This window comes from Bombina bombina, chromosome 7, assembly GCF_027579735.1.
Source record: "Bombina bombina isolate aBomBom1 chromosome 7, aBomBom1.pri, whole genome shotgun sequence".
Taxonomy (NCBI): domain Eukaryota; kingdom Metazoa; phylum Chordata; class Amphibia; order Anura; family Bombinatoridae; genus Bombina; species Bombina bombina.
In genome coordinates this window covers 561183410-561197765 of record NC_069505.1, presented here as the reverse complement: position 1 = coordinate 561197765, position 14356 = coordinate 561183410, and the positions used below count along the sequence as shown (strand labels likewise).

Here is a 14356-nt window from a genome sequence, read left to right as displayed (position 1 = left end):
GCAGGATAGGGGTTAATAAATGTAATGTAGGTGGCGGTGGGCTCCGGGTGCGGCGGTTTAGGTGTTAAACAATTTATTTAGTTGCGGCGGGGTCCGGGATCCACAGGATAGGGGTTAATAACTTTAATATAGGTGGCGGCGGTATAGGGGGCGGCAGATTAGGGGTTAATAGGTATAATGTAGGTGGCGGCTGGGTCAGAGAGCGGCGGTTTATGGGGTTAATACATTTATTAGAGTTGCGGCGGGGTCCAGGAGTGGCGGTTTAGGGGGTAATAACTTTATTATAGTTGCAGCGGGGTCCGGGAGCGGCAGTTTAGGGGGTAATAAGTTTATTTAGGTGCGGGGGGGCTCCGGGAGCAGCGGTTTAGGGGGTAATAAGTTTATTTAGGTGCGGGGGGGCTCCGGGAGCAGCGGTTTAGGGGGTAAAACAGTATAGTGTGGGTGCTTAGTGACAGGCTAGCAAGAAAGCTGCCAAGAAGCCGATGAGCAGCGAGATCTATGACTGTCAGTTCACAACAGTCCACTGCTCATCGCTCCGTACTTGGTGCGCGGCTTCTTGACAGCTTTCTTAATAACTTTGGCGAACGTATTCAGGTCCGCGGCAGCGATGTTAGGCGAGCTTAGGCGAGCGTATTGGGCCGGCGAATGCAGGAAAGTAGACGGCTTCATAACTAGAGGCCATTGTCCGTATATTATAACATAGTTGTTAAAATGATAAATATCAAATATAAAAATTATAACACTAGGTGGTGCTCTCTAATATCTTCTAAAATGTATTATACTCCTCTATCGACCTGTGGAATGCTGATTCACATTATAAACAATATAATTATAATAACTGTTATTCAAAGGACCATAGTCTTTAATATTAATAAATATTTCTTTTTTATTTTAGATAAGGCCCCAAGCAACGTAGAAGCTTGTCAGTTAAAACCAAACTGTCAAGTGGTCACGCTCACCTTAAAAAAGTTGGGACAAGAGGTTGACGTGGATTTAATTCCTATTATCTTCAATCATTTTAGTCAATGGTTGCAGAAGTGGCCGCGGGTCATGTGGCCATCAGACGCCACAGTGAGAACTTTGAAGGTCTTGGGAATAGATGTGGTTAATACGAACAAATGGAAGTGAGTATTGTACATTTGAAGAGGGTTGCTTTTTTTTTGCTTTTTTTTTTTAGAGATAAGCATTCGGTATTCTGACAAATTCAGATTGGACCACATTTTGCTGATTCGCCAAGTTGTCTGTGACTTATTAAACACCCTAATACATTATTGGACAAAATGGACAAAGACCGAATGATTGCTTGACGAATTTGATTTGTTCATTCGTTTGTGATGTTTGGTCCTAAAAAAGGTTCAGTAATGGGAGGAAGGAGTTATAGTGTTTGGCCAATCAGCTCCTTTGCATCTAATGATGTACAGAAGGTCTGACCATTCATGTGTCTAAAGTCCCCCCTGCCCAATCCTGCCATAGTATTACTAATGAATGTTGTTAAGGGCAGCTGGTCAGGCACTAAATGTTGGATTTTAGTAATTCAGGCTTTTCTATTCAAGGCTTAGAGGCCCATTTATCAAGCTCCGTATGGAGCTTGTGGGCCCGTGTTTCTGGCGAGTCACAATTCAACCCGATCGAGTACGATCGGGTTGATTGACACCTCCCTGTTGGCGGCAGATTGGCTGCGAGTCTGCAGGGGGCGGCGTTGCACCAGCAGCTCTTGTGAGATGCTGGTGCAATGCTCAATACGGAGAGCGTATTGCTCTCCGCATTCAGCGAGGTCTTGCAGACCTGATCCGCACTGTCGGATCAGGTCCGCAAGACCTTTGATACATAGGCCTCTTAATCTAGCATAGGGAGTTGGGATACTAGAGGAGGCACAGACATTTTTAATAACTTTGACTAAATCTATTGGAATGTGCAGTTGTGTGACTTCCATGTGTGAACTAGTCATTGACTCAAATTCAGTCATAGGGGTCAATTTATTATTGGCCGAATTGGGCCAATTCACCCTGTTTCCGTGCGAGCCTTCAAGCTCGCCAGAAACAGGAGTTAAGAAGCAGCGGTCTATAGACCGCTGCTCCTTAACTCATACGCCACCTCTGAAAAAGCAGGGGATTGGCACCCCCTGCTAGCGGCCACGAATCTGCAGAGGGCGGTATTGCACAAGCAGTTCACTAGAACTGCTTGTGCAATGCTGAATACGGACAGCGTATGCTGTCCACAGTCAGCGATGTCTTGCGGACATGATACGAGAGACTTTAATAAATATAATTTAATAAATTGACCCTCAGGCCCCTATTTAACAAAGGTCTGGCAGACCTGATCCGACAGTACGGATCAGGTCCGTCAGACCTCGCTGAATGCGGAGAGCAATACACTCTCCTTATTCAGCATTGCACCAGCAGCTCACAAGAGCTGCTGGTGCAACGCCACCCCCCTGCAGACTCGCAGGGAGGTGTCAATCAACACAATTGTACTCGACTTGACTTGAATTGTTGCAATGTCTGTCCGCCTGCTCAGAGCAGACGGGCAGGGTTATAGAGCAGCTGTCTTTTGACTGCTGCTTCATAACTGCTGTTTCTGGTGAGTCTGATTGTTCCAATCTTACAGTGCAAGATTGTTGTTAATATCAGTTGTCTATATTTGCTGTTCCTATTGGAAATAACTGTAAAAAATATTAATCCAAAATTCATCTGAAATGAATGCCCACATTGATGAAATTCGGCTGAACTGAATGTTTAGAAAATCTAGATGAAATTAATTTTTTGTCCATGCACATATCTAGTAATTTTATTAAAATATATTGAGCTAGATTACAAGTGGCTGGTTATTGCTATTGCAATGGGAAAGTTCAACACCCTAAGATCAGTGCAAATCCAGACCTTAGTTTGTTCACTAAGAATAAATCCGGTTGTGAAAAGAGCCGAATGCCATGAGCGTCTGCCTACTTGCACATTTGAATCTTAATGAAGGATCCAAATGGCTATGCCTTTTAATAGTATAGGGCTGTGTAGGTTTATATATAAACAAATGTAGTTTTCTATTCTTTTCATTCATGCAGGCGGCTGTTGGGTCATTCGGTTCTGTTCTGAATGAAGAATTAACCAATGTTCAGACGAATAGTCATTTGTCCGAATAAGAATGCACAAGCCTAATTGACGGCACTTGTGCAGGGAAATAGTGAAGAGGTTGCTTCAGGGAAGACGCTGCCTGGAAAAGCAATGGCTGCAACTCTGTAGCAATCTACAATAATGTGCGCCAGAGAAAAAATAATACAATGAACTATTTGTACAGCCCCTTATCTGCTCTCCTCTTTCTCATAGCAACCCTAAGGGCCCCTGGCACCCTTGGGCAGCTGCCTGGTTCACCAGTCCCTAAAAACAGCCCTCAGTTCTGTATCTAAGCCATCTTCACTTGCTTAATATCTATGGAGCAAATGACAAGGCACTAGAGGTTAGGTTAATGCTGTTTTAACTGATATTCAAACATAAGAGAGGAAGGAAAAAGAAACTGGCAGTTGCCTATATACAGTATATATATTAAAGGAACACTAAAGTAAAAATTATACGTGAACAGGTAAAACTTTCGGTTCGGCCGAATCTTTCGTTCCAAATATTCAAAATACTTTGTATTTTGATTATTTGACACCTGTTCTGTTCAGTATTTCTCTAGTTTTAAACTAAACGAGTACCGACCATTTGTGGAACTTCTAGATTTGTTTTCATAAAGCGAATGTCCATGTTCAACTGCTACAGCTAAAAAAGTCCACCTGTATAGTCTAAGGGGCCGAATTATCAAGCTCCGAATGGAGCTTGAAGCTCCGTGTTTCTGGGGAGCCCATAGAAAAAACATATTGCGTGCGTGCTGCAATCAGCGCGCGACTTGTAATCTAGCCGACTGTTGGTGTATAAAATAAAGTCATTGGGCTTATCCTACTTCAAGATGTTTCACAAACACTTTTAATTGCAAGGACTATGCTCCTTTGTGTGTACATATGGATTTTCTTTGCAAACCTCTTCCCAGCTATCTCTGGAAGAACTAAAAGGAATTCCAAACAGAGAGAAAACAGGAAGTTGGAAGGACATGACTCTTCCCTGCTTGATGAGCACATTTTTTCTTTGGTGAAACACAGAACTTTTTTTAAAACAACTTTAAAATAACTAAACTATACTCGCATGAACACATGTTTAATGTCAAGACCTATGGTGTCCATACTTTGATTTTAACTCATATGGTGCATAGCCATCTAAGCTTCAGTTTCTCACACCCTCCTTTCTTCCCCTCTCCTTCCTTTCCAGGGCAGGCTGAGACCTCTGTGTCTGACAGCAATTCCAGACTCCTCCTCTGTCACAGAGTCTCACTCACTTAAGGTGCAATAATCGTATTTCTGCTGAGGGGAACTAAATAACCTCAGAGCAAGCCACACAGAAATGTAAGCACCATGTGTTCCACACCATGTGGGGCGATCACAAAGCAGGACCGCTGACAAGCTTGCAGTTAGTGTATTGTAGGAAGTGTTACTGCCCATTACCAGAGGATTTCACTTTCCCTCTAACCAGACTGTGCACCAGTTCCTCCCACCAGCAGCAGCAGTGTTTACTGAAGCATTTCTGTTCTCTGCTCAAAGGGAACTTAGATCCTCATATATATATATATATATATATATATATATATATATATATACACACATAAGTATATATAGGTATAGATATATACAGATAAAGAGTATATATATATATATATATATATATATATACAGTATATATATATATATATATATATATATATATATATATATATATATACCTGTTTAAAAATACATAGAACATATTCTGCTATGTGACGAAAATTGGAATGTGAAATATTTACAGTAAATACAGTGTATAACACTTTATTAAATATCAATATTGTATAAATATGCATTTTCATGATTTTAGCTACTTGACTGCAAATGGTTCCAAACACTATATATATATATGTATATACATGTATGTGTTTATGTGTTTATATGTATATATGCCTGTTTTTTCTCTAACACCTGAGACCTCATATATTTGAGCCCTTATAACTTTTTTGTTAAATATTTTTTTTTAAATATCTTTTAATAGATGGTGTTATTATTAGTGTATCTGTACTTTCTAATGTATTTTTTATGTGTTTGTGACACTTTTTTGTTTTGCAAAACAATTAACCAGAGCTCTGAGGATGCGCTAACCTGACGGGCGTTAGCTTTAATTGTGCTTAAAGGAACATTAAACCCAAATTTTTTTCTTTCATGATTCAGATAGAGAATACCATTTTAAACAACTTTCTAATTTACTTCTATTATCTAATTTGCTTCATTCTCTTGATATTCTTTCCTGAAAAGCATATCTAGATAGGCTCAGTAGCTTCTGATTGGTGGCTGCACATAGATGCCTCCTGTGATTGGCTCTCCCGTGCGCATTGCTATTTCTTTAACAAAGCATATCTAAAGAATGAAGCAAATTAGATAATAGAAGTAAAATGGAATGTTGTTTAAAATTATATTTTCTGTCTGAATTATGAAAGACAAAATGTGGGTTTAATGTCCTTTTAAGCAATTGCATTTACTTTCAACTTGTAATACAAGTGAAAAACCTATATAGGTTTTTTTAAGTTTATTGTCTTTATAAATAATAATAATTAAATAATAATGGCTTTATATTTGTTTTTTAGATTATCATTTTTTAAAGCAGAGAAAAGATTGAGGCAGACAATTGATGAAGATGGAGGAAGACGCAAAGATAGCCTCAGAATCCTTAAATACTATCTATTAGAGGATTCTCCTACTGATTTTTCAGCGGTTATATCTTCTTACCATTTGCAGGTCAGTATAGGATGTGCTTCTGGGATGTATGATTGATACTATAGGACATTAAAAAATTGAACTATTCTTGAATAATAACATTAAAGGGATATTAACCCAAATTTTTTTCTTTTATGATTCAGATAGAGCAGCAATACAACTTTCTAATTTACTCCTATTATCAAATTTTCTTCGTTCTCTTGGTATCTTTATTTGAAGATCAGGAATAAAAGCTTAGGAGCCGGCCCATTTTTGGTTCAGCACCTAGGTAGCGCTTGCTGATTGGTGGTTAAATGTAGTCACCAATCAGGAAGAGCTACCCACAGTGCTGAATTAAAAGGCTTAAAATTGCATGCTTTACCTGAATCATGAAAGAAAAAAATGTAGGGTTCATATCCCTTTAAACTATGCATTGCAGGTCTAAACTGTATGTCTGACCATCGTTTTTTCTGTTTATCAGCGTATATATAGTCTAAACATATAGGGCAAGATGGAGTGGAGCACTAATTTTTGGCGTGTGATAAATAACCAACCATTACAAGTGGCTGGCTATTGCTACCGTGAGCTTGCAATAGAAATTAGCACTCAAATAATTAACCAGAGGTCAGACCTCAGATTAATTTTTTAATGCCCCCCAATTGCCCCCAAAATTAAGTGTGGTGCTGCATTTTCAATGAAAAAAATAGCATCTTTTTTTTTTAATTAAAACTTTCTGACTCAAGTTGCTACAACAATGGTACAATCCCTTAGATTCCGATTGGCTGATAGAATTCTATCAGCCAATCGGAATTAAGGTAGAAAAAATCCTATTGGCTGATGCAATCAGCCAATAGGATTGAGCTCGCATTCTATTGGCTGTTCCAATCAGCCAATAGAATGTGAGCTCAATCCTATTGGCTGATTGCATCAGCCAATAGGATTTTTTTTACCTTAATTCCGATTGGCTGATAGAATTTTATCAGCCAATCGGAATCTAAGGGACGCCATCTTGGATGACGTCACTTAAAAGTACCTTCATTCTGTGGTAGTCGTCGGATGAAGAGGATGCTCCGCGTCAGATGTCTTGAAGATGGACCTGCTCCGCGCTGGATGGATGAAGATAGAAGATGCCGTCTGGATGAAGACTTCTGCCCGTCTGGAGGACCATTTCTGCCCGGCTTGGATGAAGACTTTTGCCCGTCTGGAGGACTACTTCGCCCGGCTTGGATGAAGACTTCTCCCAGCTTCGTTGAGGACTTTGGCCCGGCTTGGACGAAGACTTCTCCCGGTAAGTCGATCTTCAGGGGGTTAGTGTTAGGTTTTTTTTAAGGGTGTATTGGGTGGGTTTTATTTTTAGGTTAGAGACTTTGGGCGGCAAAAGTGCTAACTGCCCTTTTAAGGGCAATGCCCATCCAAATGCCCTTTTCAGGGCAATGGGGAGCTTAGGTTTTTTTAGATTTTTATTTGGGGGTTGGTTGTGTGGGTGGTGGGTTTGTTTTACTGTTGGGGGGGTTGTTTGTATTTTTTTTTACAGGTAAAAGAGCTGATTACTTTGGGGCAATGCCCCGCAAATGGCCCTTTTAAGGGCTATTGGTAGTTTAATTTAGGCTAGGGTTTTTTTTATTGGGTGGGTTTTATTTTTAGGTTAGAGACTTTGGGCGGCAAAAGTGCTAACTGCCCTTTTAAGGGCAATGCCCATCCAAATGCCCTTTTCAGGGCAATGGGGAGCTTAGGTTTTTTTAGATTTTTATTTGGGGGTTGGTTGTGTGGGTGGTGGGTTTGTTTTACTGTTGGGGGGGTTGTTTGTATTTTTTTTTACAGGTAAAAGAGCTGATTACTTTGGGGCAATGCCCCGCAAAAGGCCCTTTTAAGGGCTATTGGTAGTTTAATTTAGGCTAGGGTTTTTTTTATTTGGGGGGGGGGGCTTTTTTATTTTAATAGGGCTATTAGATTAGGTGTAATTAGTTTAAATTTCTGTAATTTGTTTTTTATTTTCTGTAATTTAATGTTTGTTTGTTTTTTGTACTTTAGCTAATTTAATTTAATTTAGGTAATTGTTTTTAATTTAGTTAATTTATTTATTTGTATTTAATGTAGGTAATTTATTTAATTGTAGTGTAGTGCTAGGTGTAATTGTAACTTAGGTTAGGTTTTATTTTACAGGTACTTTTGTATTTATTTTAGCTAGGTAGTTATTAAATAGTTAATAACTATTTAATAACTATTCTACCTAGTTAAAATAAATAAAAACTTGCCTGTAAAATAAAAATAAACCCTATGCTAGCTACAATGTAACTATTAGTTATATTGTAGCTATCTAAGGGTTTATTTTACAGGTAAGTATTTAGTTTTAAATAGGAATAATTTAGTTAATGATAGGAATTTTTATTTAGATTTATTTAATTTAATTATATTTAAGTTAGGGGGTGTTAGGGTTAGACTTAGATTTAGGGGTTAATAGCTTTAATATAGTGGCGGCGACGTTGGGGGCGGCAGATTAGGGGTTAATAAATGTAGGTAGGTGGCGGCGATGTTAGGGACGGCAGATTAGGGGTTAATAATATTTAACTAGTGTTTGCAAGGCGGGAGTGCGGCGGTTACAGGTTAATATATTTATTATAGTGGCGGCGATATCCGGTTCGGCAGATTAGAGATTAAAATTTTTATTTTAGTGTTTGTGATGCGGAAGGGTCTCAGTTTACTTTTTAGCACTTTAGTTAAGAGTTTTATGCTACGGCTTTGTAGTGTAAAACTCTTAACTACTGACTTTAAAATGCGGTACCAGTCTTGACAGGAGAGGGTCTACCGCTCCCTTTTTGGCAGACTCGTAATACCGGCGCTATGCAAGTCCCATTGAAAAAAGAGGATACGCAATTTACGTAAGTGGATTTGCGGTATTTCGAAGTCTGGCCAAAAAAGTGAGCGGTACACCTGTACCTGCAAGACTCGTAATACCAGCGGGAGTTAAAAAGCAGCATTAGGACCTCTTAACGCTGCTTTTTAACTCTAACGCAAAAATCGTAATCTAGGTGTTAGTTTCCAAACGATATTCACAAGCAATACCTTCCAGTAATACGCATCTACGCGTTTCAGCCGTTCAAGGCCTTCATCAAGATGCTTAGAGTGTACCTACTTTGCCTTTTTATAGGGGTCTGGTCCAATTTTCAACCAATCATGGAGTCTTATTATTTAAAGGGAAACTTCATGTTATAATTTGGGTAAAAAGGGCTCCTATTTGTTATATGAAATATCCAACAAATGCATATAACACATGTACTGAGAAACAGAATAGAATAGATAAAACTACATAGATGCCTAAAATAGTATGAACATTTACTATACTTAAAATATAACAATACATTTAAACATTTCTTTTAAAAGACAGTAAAAATTATACTTAATGTGTAATAGTTATATAATAATTCATTTGAACATTAATAGTATATTATATATAACTAATTGCATTTATATTTAATATGTTAGAATAAACATATTTTAAATTCACTAATACTATATTATATACCTGTCCAATGAGGGATGATCATGATGATTTTAAATTAACCCTAAATAGATGTGATAAATGCCTAAAAAGGTTATAATCAAAAACAGATAAAATAAAGTTAAATTAAAAAAGTTAAATTAAAAAAGGGACAAATTAAATAAGAGAGGGGGATTTTAATTATGTATAAAGGTAATTCAAATCGAGCTCTGCGTTAAGACCCTAAGGTATTAAGGAACCAAAGTTAAATATTTGTTCTGCTTCAAGATATAAAATCATTTTATTAAAATCATATCTCTATATACTTTTTTTAGGCCCCAGAACTGTAAACCTTTTGCTTCTCTGTTGTGAAATTCTCTGACGTGATTGGACAGATAATGGCCTTTAAATCCGTTTTTATATTATTAAGGTGTTCCCTTATTTGATCTTTTAGTGTCCGCTGGGTTTGTCCTAAATATTCTTATGGGAAAAGGAATCACAATCAAGGGCGCCCCCTAGTGTAACACTGATGATATGTGAGATTAGTATATACTTAGCAAAACATACTCACAAGTGTGGCAGCACCCAATTGTGCTTAGTGGGGCGTACTGGGAACTCTGTGTCCCAGCTCACTGATCCAAAGAGCAAGGGAAATCCTCTTGACTGCTCCTATTGCTGTGAGCTGGATAATTAAAGCTCAGACTTCCAAAAATCTCAAAAAATAAGATTTTATTTTACAAATTTGTTGTCCTAAATATTGCTTGTTGCACAGACATTGTAAGAGATATACAATCCCTTTGTCCGTGCAACGTATGGTATCCTCTATTTTAAAAGAGTAATTTCTAGTCGTTGAAGGAACACTACTTTTTTTGTTACTATATTTACAAGCTACACAACTTTAACATCGGAAAAAACCTTGAATCTTTCCTCTGATTGTGATCAATAGTGTTTTTTGTTTTTTTTTTAATTTTGAACTCACTAGGAGCCAAAAGCTTTTTAAGATTATTTTCTTTTTTGAAAATAATTTCTGGTTTGGTTTTTACATGGTCTCCAAGGATATGGTCTTCTCTTATAAGATGCCCATGCTTATTGAGTACTGATTTTATACATTTTTGGTGTGTATTATATTTCGTAATAATCAGATTCTCATTTTTATTACTTTCTTTAGTATTCATTAGATCTTTCCCTTCCAACAGATGGTCTCTATCTATTTCTCCTACTTCTTTTATAACCATATCTAAATTGTCTTTATCATAACCTCTCTCAAAAAAACGTAGATATTTAACTAGTGTTTGCAAGGCGGGAGTGCGGCGGTTACAGGTTAATATATTTATTATAGTGGCGGCGATATCCGGTTCGGCAGATTAGAGATTAAAATTTTTCTTTTAGTGTTTGTGATGCGGAAGGGTCTCAGTTTACTTTTTAGCACTTTAGTTAAGAGTTTTATGCTACGGCTTTGTAGTGTAAAACTCTTAACTACTGACTTTAAAATGCGGTACCAGTCTTGACAGGAGAGGGTCTACCGCTCCCTTTTTGGCAGACTCGTAATACCGGCGCTATGCAAGTCCCATTGAAAAAAGAGGATACGCAATTTACGTAAGTGGATTTGCGGTATTTCGAAGTCTGGCCAAAAAAGTGAGCGGTACACCTGTACCTGCAAGACTCGTAATATCAGCGGGAGTTAAAAAGCAGCATTAGGACCTCTTAACGCTGCTTTTTAACTCTAACGCAAAAATCGTAATCTAGGTGTTAGTTTCCAAACGATATTCACAAGCAATACCTTCCAGTAATACGCATCTACGTGTTTCAGCCGTTCAAGGCCTTCATCAAGATGCTTAGAGTGTACCTACTTTGCCTTTTTATAGGGGTCTGGTCCAATTTTCAACCAATCATGGAGTCTTATTATTTAAAGGGAAACTTCATGTTATAATTTGGGTAAAAAGGGCTCCTATTTGTTATATGAAATATCCAACAAATGCATATAGCACATGTACTGAGAAACAGAATAGAATAGATAAAACTACATAGATGCCTAAAATAGTATGAACATTTACTATACTTAAAATATAACAATACATTTAAACATTTCTTTTAAAAGACAGTAAAAATTATACTTAATGTGTAATAGTTATATAATAATTCATTTGAACATTAATAGTATATTATATATAACTAATTGCATTTATATTTAATATGTTAGAATAAACATATTTTAAATTCACTAATACTATATTATATACCTGTCCAATGAGGGATGATCATGATGATTTTAAATTAACCCTAAATAGATGTGATAAATGCCTAAAAAGGTTATAATCAAAAACAGATAAAATAAAGTTAAATTAAAAAAGTTAAATTTAAAAAGGGACAAATTAAATAAGAGAGGGGGATTTTAATTATGTATAAAGGTAATTCAAATCGAGCTCTGCGTTAAGACCCTAAGGTATTAAGGAACCAAAGTTAAATATTTGTTCTGCTTCAAGATATAAAATCATTTTATTAAAATCATATCTCTATATACTTTTTTTAGGCCCCAGAACTGTAAACCTTTTGCTTCTCTGTTGTGAAATTCTCTGACGTGATTGGACAGATAATGGCCTTTAAATCCGTTTTTATATTATTAAGGTGTTCCCTTATTTGATCTTTTAGTGTCCGCTGGGTTTGTCCTAAATATTCTTATGGGAAAAGGAATCACAAACAAGGGCGCCCCCTAGTGTAACACTGATGATATGTGAGATTAGTATATACTTAGCAAAACATACTCACAAGTGTGGCAGCACCCAATTGTGCTTAGTGGGGCGTACTGGGAACTCTGTGTCCCAGCTCACTGATCCAAAGAGCAAGGGAAATCCTCTTGACTGCTCCTATTGCTGTGAGCTGGATAATTAAAGCTCAGACTTCCAAAAATCTCAAAAAATAAGATTTTATTTTACAAATTCGTTGTCCTAAATATTGCTTGTTGCACAGACATTGTAAGAGATATACAATCCCTTTGTCCGTGCAACGTATGGTATCCTCTATTTTAAAAGAGTAATTTCTAGTCGTTGAAGGAACACTACTTTTTTTGTTACTATATTTACAAGCTACACAACTTTAACATCGGAAAAAACCTTGAATCTTTCCTCTGATTGTGATCAATAGTGTTTTTTGTTTTTTTTTAATTTTGAACTCACTAGGAGCCAAAAGCTTTTTAAGATTATTTTCTTTTTTGAAAATAATTTCTGGTTTGGTTTTTACATGGTCTCCAAGGATATGGTCTTCTCTTATAAGATGCCCATGCTTATTGAGTACTGATTTTATACATTTTTGGTGTGTATTATATTTCGTAATAATCAGTTTCTCATTTTTATTACTTTCTTTAGTATTCATTAGATCTTTCCCTTCCAACAGATGGTCTCTATCTATTTCTCCTACTTCTTTTATAACCATATCTAAATTGTCTTTATCATAACCTCTCTCAAAAAAACGTTTTTTTAGGAGCGAGGTTTGTTCTTCAAAATCCTTTCTCTCACTGCAGTTTTTCTTTATGCGCATGAATTGACTTTTGGGTATATTATCAATCCATCTGTCTAAATGACAGCTCTCTATATGTATAAAATGATTTGCATCAATTTAAAAAAAAAAATGTTTTAGTCTGTAGATTTTGTTCCACAACACTTATTTCTAAATCTAGAAAGTGTGTTTTAGAAGCGCTTGTTTCTGAAGTAAATTTGAGACACAGTCGATTAAAATTCATGTCTTCTAAAAACAATTCCATTAGTTCAGTATCGCCCTTCCAAATAATAAAAATATCGTTGATGAATCTGGTACCAAGTTTGCACCCCATGGGCCATCAAAAATGAACTGTTCCTCAAAAAAAAAAGCATGAATAAATTGGCGTAACTGGGTGCAAACTTGTTTATTACTCATACTTGACGTCATACAAACTCATACTTTAAGTATATTGCTTTAATATTTAAATAACTAGTATCATTTAAATTTTTTAAAATCTACAAATTATTCTCAGGTTAATGTTTGCTGTTAAAGGGACATTAAACACTAAGGGGCCCATTTATCAAGCTCCGTAGGGAGCTTGTGGGCCCCTGTTTCTGGCGAGTTTAAACAACATACTCCACAGACCTTCTCAAAGGTAAGCTAGCCCGTTATTCTTCTCCTTTATGTTAAATTGTATAGGCTGAAAACCCTAATCCTGATTGCTTTCCATTTTGTCAGATTTTATTCAGATACGTACAGCAGTTCATTTATTATCATTTGTGTGATCATAATTTTAATGCTAGATAAATGTAGCTGAAATAACTGAACTCATTTCTGAACGTTGTGTTCATGGTGAGATATGCAGCTTGTGTAGACTGACATGAGATATGTATCAAGATGAAAGTGGTTCTGTTATTTGGGCTTTGTGCAGCCTTATATTACATGTATTGTATACTTAAATAAAACATACTTTATTACCATTCCTCTCTTTTATTTTCTAGACTACCCTTTTCTGGGCTTGTGAAGAGCATCGAAATGCCCAAGGTTGGAATACTTTAAACAAATCACTAAACCTGCTCATCTTAAAACTAATGGCATTCTTGAAGCATTGGCATCTACCGCACTATTTCCTTCCAGGCGTTAACCTTCTTGATACTCGCACAAATCCAACTATTCGTTCTTGTCTTTTTGATCGTGTACGTTCACTCAAATAAATAAATAAAAATGCATTAGAAGTTAATTTGATTTGATGTCAGTGATAAGCGCTTTTGAGAATCCCTTTTAAAGCCGACAAGCAACCTATCAGACAAATGATTGCAATTCCTATAGAAATCAATGACTACCTAAATGAGCATTTTACAATAAAATGTTGTGAAATCATGTTACCCTTGTAAGCTTTGTTATTTGCTATGTGAATTCTGATCTATGGAGCTTCAAAGCTACCCCTTTAGGGAAATTTGTTTTTTAAAGGGCCAGTAAACATAGAAAATAATGTTATATAATTCTGCACATAGTGCAGAATTATATAACATTATATTAGTGCTAGAGTTATAGAACCTAATATTGCCGGTGAACTTTTATTAAAAAAGAGTGTTTTCCAG

The 14356-nt window shown here is 36.5% G+C and overlaps 1 protein-coding gene across 2 annotated transcripts in view; it reads left to right on the top strand.

Moving 5' to 3' along the window:
- LOC128667050 (protein mab-21-like 3) overlaps positions 1 to 14135 on the top strand; it is a 57350-nt gene extending 43215 nt beyond the window's left edge. For both annotated transcript variants that reach the window (XM_053721931.1, XM_053721930.1), the window contains exons 5-7: positions 896 to 1124; positions 5695 to 5845; positions 13757 to 14135. In XM_053721931.1, the coding sequence (XP_053577906.1) occupies positions 896 to 1124; positions 5695 to 5845; positions 13757 to 13969 (593 nt within the window). In that variant the 3' untranslated portion in view covers positions 13970 to 14135. The remainder of the gene's footprint in view (positions 1 to 895; positions 1125 to 5694; positions 5846 to 13756) is intronic.
- The last annotated feature ends 221 nt before the right edge of the window (positions 14136 to 14356 follow it).